This window comes from Vidua macroura, chromosome 15 (genome assembly GCF_024509145.1).
Source record: "Vidua macroura isolate BioBank_ID:100142 chromosome 15, ASM2450914v1, whole genome shotgun sequence".
Lineage (NCBI taxonomy): Eukaryota > Metazoa > Chordata > Aves > Passeriformes > Viduidae > Vidua > Vidua macroura.
Genome location: NC_071585.1, coordinates 2,752,658 through 2,756,626, shown reverse-complemented (window position 1 = coordinate 2,756,626; position 3,969 = coordinate 2,752,658). Strand labels below are relative to the sequence as shown.

Genomic DNA, 3,969 nt, shown 5'->3' with positions numbered 1-3,969 from the left:
CGGAACTGCCGGGCCGGCCTCGCCCCGCCCCCACGGGCCCCGCCCCGCACAGGCCCCGCCCCCACAGAATCCGCCCCATCACACACCCCGCCCCTCACAGGCTCCGCCCCAAGGCGAGCCCTGCCCACCAGGCCCCGCCCACCACTCCCGGACGGACACGCCCCCGACCGCGCCCCAAACGGCCCCGCCTCCGGACACGCCCCTTTTGCAACGTAGGCGAAGAGCCCCGCCCATCGCGCCCAGCAAGCCCCGCCCCTCGGGGGCTGCAGCGCCCCCTGGTGGTCGGAGCTGCACGTGGGCGGGGCGATGCGACACAGGGACAGGGGGACAGGGGACATGGGGACACGGGGAGACAGGGACATGGGAACACAGGGCTATGAGGGGGAGGGACATGGGAACGTGGGGACGTGAGAAGACAGGGACATGTGACAGGGATATGTGACACAGGGACATGGGGACGTGTAGGTGGGGAGACAGGGACGTGTGAACACAGGAATGTGAGAGGCAGGGACATGCAGACATGAGGACATGAGAAGACAGGAACATGGGGACACAGGGATATGTGACACAGGGACATGGGGACACGTGGATGCAAGGAGACAGGAGGACAGGGACCTACATGGGAACACAGGGATATGAGAGATGGGCATGTGTGGGCCCAGGATCACAGGGACATGGGGTGATGGGGAGCACTGTCCTTGGGCAAGGGGACATGGGGACATGGGGAGTGCTGGGGCACACAGCACTGGGATCACTGGAGACCAAGTCCTTGTGCATGAGGACACACAGGACACTGGTCCCAGGATGTGGTGACACGTGGGGTGCTGGGGGACTGGTCCTGGGATGCAGGGACATGTAGGACATTGAGGGGACAGCCCCCGGCACAGGGACGTGTGGGGTCCCACATCACATGGAGGTCACAGAGGCCCTGGCTTGGCAGGACCCTGCCATGGGGACATGGACACAGAGCTGAGCAGTGACATTCAGTGGGGCCACCTGGAATCATGAGGGGCCCCCAACCAGTCCCTGTCTGTCCCCTCCCAATGCTTTCCCATCCCCTTCATGTCTCACTTCTCTTTCTGTCTGGATTTCTCTCTGCACAACTTGTGGCTCCCCCACTGTCCCCTTTGTCCCCTTCTTTCTCTTCCCATGACATTTCTGGGTTTGGCTGCACGTGTCCTGGCCCCTCTGGGGTGTGATGATGCACAAGGCTGGGCTGGGGATGTGTCACTAGCTCTGTAATTTCCCTTAGCTGGAAAAAGGGACCAGAGGTCACCCAGCCACCCACTTTGGTGACAAGAAGGGAACAATGCAGGGTGGCCCCATCTACATCAAGCTGTGACACCAGGGGTCAGCCTGACCCCACTGATGGATCCTGGGGATGTCTGGCCCTGGCAGGGCTGGGCAGGCAGGATGCCCAGTGCCCTGGAGTGCAGCAGTGGGACAGGGCCACAGTCACCAGGAACCCGCTGCCACCTTCCTGTCCCACGCACTGGGCACAAACAGCTCCATCTTCCCTGTGGCTGTGGCTGTGGCTCTCGTGTCTGCCTCCAGCTGCCTCTTGCCCACTTCCTCCTCCCCACGGCGTGCGGCTGCGTGACGGCAGCTGGAGATTTCCCCCCCTCCGATGGTGTGCCCCAGATGCTCGTGCTGGTGACATCTGGCAGTGACCCCACGCCTCAGTCTGGCTGCCACACCGCAGGGATGTGGGCAGGACGCCGGTGTGACGTGGTGCCGACAAAGGGGGGTGTCAGCAGGGAAAGGGACGGGTGACAGCCCTGCCGTGTCACCAGCCCTGTGCCATTTGTGCAGACCCGGCTGGCACAGCGGCCACTCCGCAGAGATGTCCTGGCAGGTGCTGTCACCTGCTTCTGCTGCTGCCTGTGTCACCCTCCTGCTCAGCTGTGCCTGGCTTGTCTCTGCCGCCCAGCCCTCCTCAGGTAAGTGCCCTGGTGGGTCTGGGGGTGATGGGGTAGGGCAGGGACACCTCACTGGCCACCCCAACATCACGTCCTGTGATGCTTGGAGGCGATGGCTAGGTGACATGGGGAGAGTTTGGGGCCCTGCTCTGCTGCCCTCCCTCAGTGTCCACATTGAGAATCTGAGTGAAGACCTGAATCCCAGCCAGCATTTTGCCTTTTGGCAGCAAAATTCAGATTACTGCTCTCATAACCTGAATTTTCCATCCTCTGGATGCAGAGAGGGGGCGGAGGTTGTGGGAGATGTGTTGGATGTAACCAAAGCCCCCCAGGGTAGGGTGTTCTGGGGACCATCAGGATAGAAATTCTGCAGCTGGGGGTGATGTGCACATCCTGTCTGTTTTTTTTTTTTTTTTTTTTTTTTTTGAGCAAGCCAGAAAAGGGATTTGATCCTCGGTTGTTTCTATGGTGTCCTGGCGCCTTCCTGTTCTTCAATTTAGTTCTTTGCACACAATGAAAAACCCCTGACCACAGGAAGATGAGGAGATGTCTCTGTCTGTGGTGGGGAGCTGAGCTGGGGACATGGCTGGGACTATCCCGACCCCGTGCTGTCCTCCTGATCCCGTTGTGCCGGGCTGGGTAGGACAAGGGACATCAGCAGCACCAGGGATGTGGCAGCAGAGCCCGTCCGGGCTCAGAGCAGGGCACGCAGCTGGGCTGGCACCGCTGCGCTGGTGGCTGGCACAGGATGGGGCACAGCTCTGCAGGGGGAGGGCAGCAGGGTGTTGGGGGCTCCCCTGCTGTGGGACAGGGAGATGCCACCTCCTGTGGTCACTCTGCAGGGAGGGGTGACAGCTCCTGCCCTCGGCTGAGCCCAATACCTTGTGTCCCCTTGTGTCCCCGCAGTGACCAACAAGAAAGGGCGAGCCCTGCTCCCCCTCACTCCCCAGGAGAAGAACATGTGCTCCCAGGCCTCCGAGGAAGATTTTCTCAACAGCACCCTCAGCACCCGCCTCCTGCCTGCCCTCTACTCCGTGGTCGTGCTGGTGGGGCTGCCAGCCAACGCTCTGGCCTGCTGGGTCCTGGCCACCAACTTCAGGAGATGCTCCAGCATCTTCCTGCTCAACCTGGCCGGGGCTGACCTGCTCTTTGTCCTCCTGCTGCCCTTCAAGATCTCCTACCACCTCCTGGGCAATCACTGGCCCTTTGGGGACTACCTGTGCCGCACCATGGTGGCCTTCTTCTACGGGAACATGTACAGCTCCATCCTCTTCCTCACCTGCATCGGCCTGGAGCGCTACATCTCTGTGGCACACCCGTTCCTGTGGAAGGGCTCCAGCTGGACGAGAGGCAAAGTGGGCATCTGTGTGGGCATCTGGCTGCTGGTGGGGCTGGGCGTGAGCCCTCTGCTTTTGCGCTCCCACACACACCAAATCCCCAGCCTGAACATCACGACGTGCCACGACGTGCTAGAAAAGGAAACCCAAAGGTTCTTTGGCTACTATTTCCTGTCCCTGGTGGGGCTGGGCTTCGGCCTGCCCTTCGTGCTCATGACCATCTCCTACAGCTGCATCCTGGCGCGGCTGCTGGCCAAGGGAGGCAGCTACGGGCAGGTGGTGCGTGTCCTGGCCCTGGTCCTCGTGGTCTTCATCCTCTGCTTCACGCCCAGCAACGTGATGCTCTTCATCCACTACCTGCTGGAGCCCACGGGGTGCAACAACGGCACCTACATCTCCTACGCCCTGGCCCTGGTGCTCAGCGCCTGCAACAACTGCTTTGATCCCTTCATCTACTTCTACATCTCCCGGGATTTTCGGGGCTGGGTCCGGGATGCGGGAGGCCGCTGCCTGCGGGGGCTCGAGATCTCGTCGGGGAGGTCCACAGAGAAAACAGCCCTGCCCCTGAGGTCCAGTGGGCAGAGCCAGGGCTGCCAAGATGTGTCCCCTTGCCCCGGGGATGGGGGAGCCTGAAGCGTGCCCACACGAAGGGCTGGCAATAGACTTGGGAAAAAAAATCCCACCTGGATCTGAGGTTCACAAGGATTTTGCCT

At 61.5% G+C, this 3,969-nt stretch overlaps 1 protein-coding gene across 1 annotated transcript; it reads left to right on the top strand.

The window, feature by feature from the left end:
• The first annotated feature begins 1,732 nt into the window (after window positions 1-1,732).
• LOC128815009 (proteinase-activated receptor 3-like) lies at window positions 1,733-3,930 on the top strand. Its single transcript, XM_053991383.1, has 2 exons — window positions 1,733-1,940; window positions 2,826-3,930. The coding sequence occupies exons 1-2, from the start codon at window positions 1,844-1,846 to the stop codon at window positions 3,887-3,889; spliced, it is 1,161 nt and encodes a 386-aa protein (XP_053847358.1). The 5' UTR covers window positions 1,733-1,843; the 3' UTR covers window positions 3,890-3,930.
• The last annotated feature ends 39 nt before the right edge of the window (window positions 3,931-3,969 follow it).

Bases quoted from the DNA above. Each gene is read 5' to 3' on its own strand.
- LOC128815009 (XM_053991383.1), top strand. From the start codon at position 1,844: ATGTCCTGGCAGGTGCTGTCACCTGCTTCTGCTGCTGCCTGTGTCACC. The intron at 1,941-2,825 runs GTAAGTGCCCTG...GTGTCCCCGCAG, and splicing joins TGCCGCCCAGCCCTCCTCAG to TGACCAACAAGAAAGGGCGA.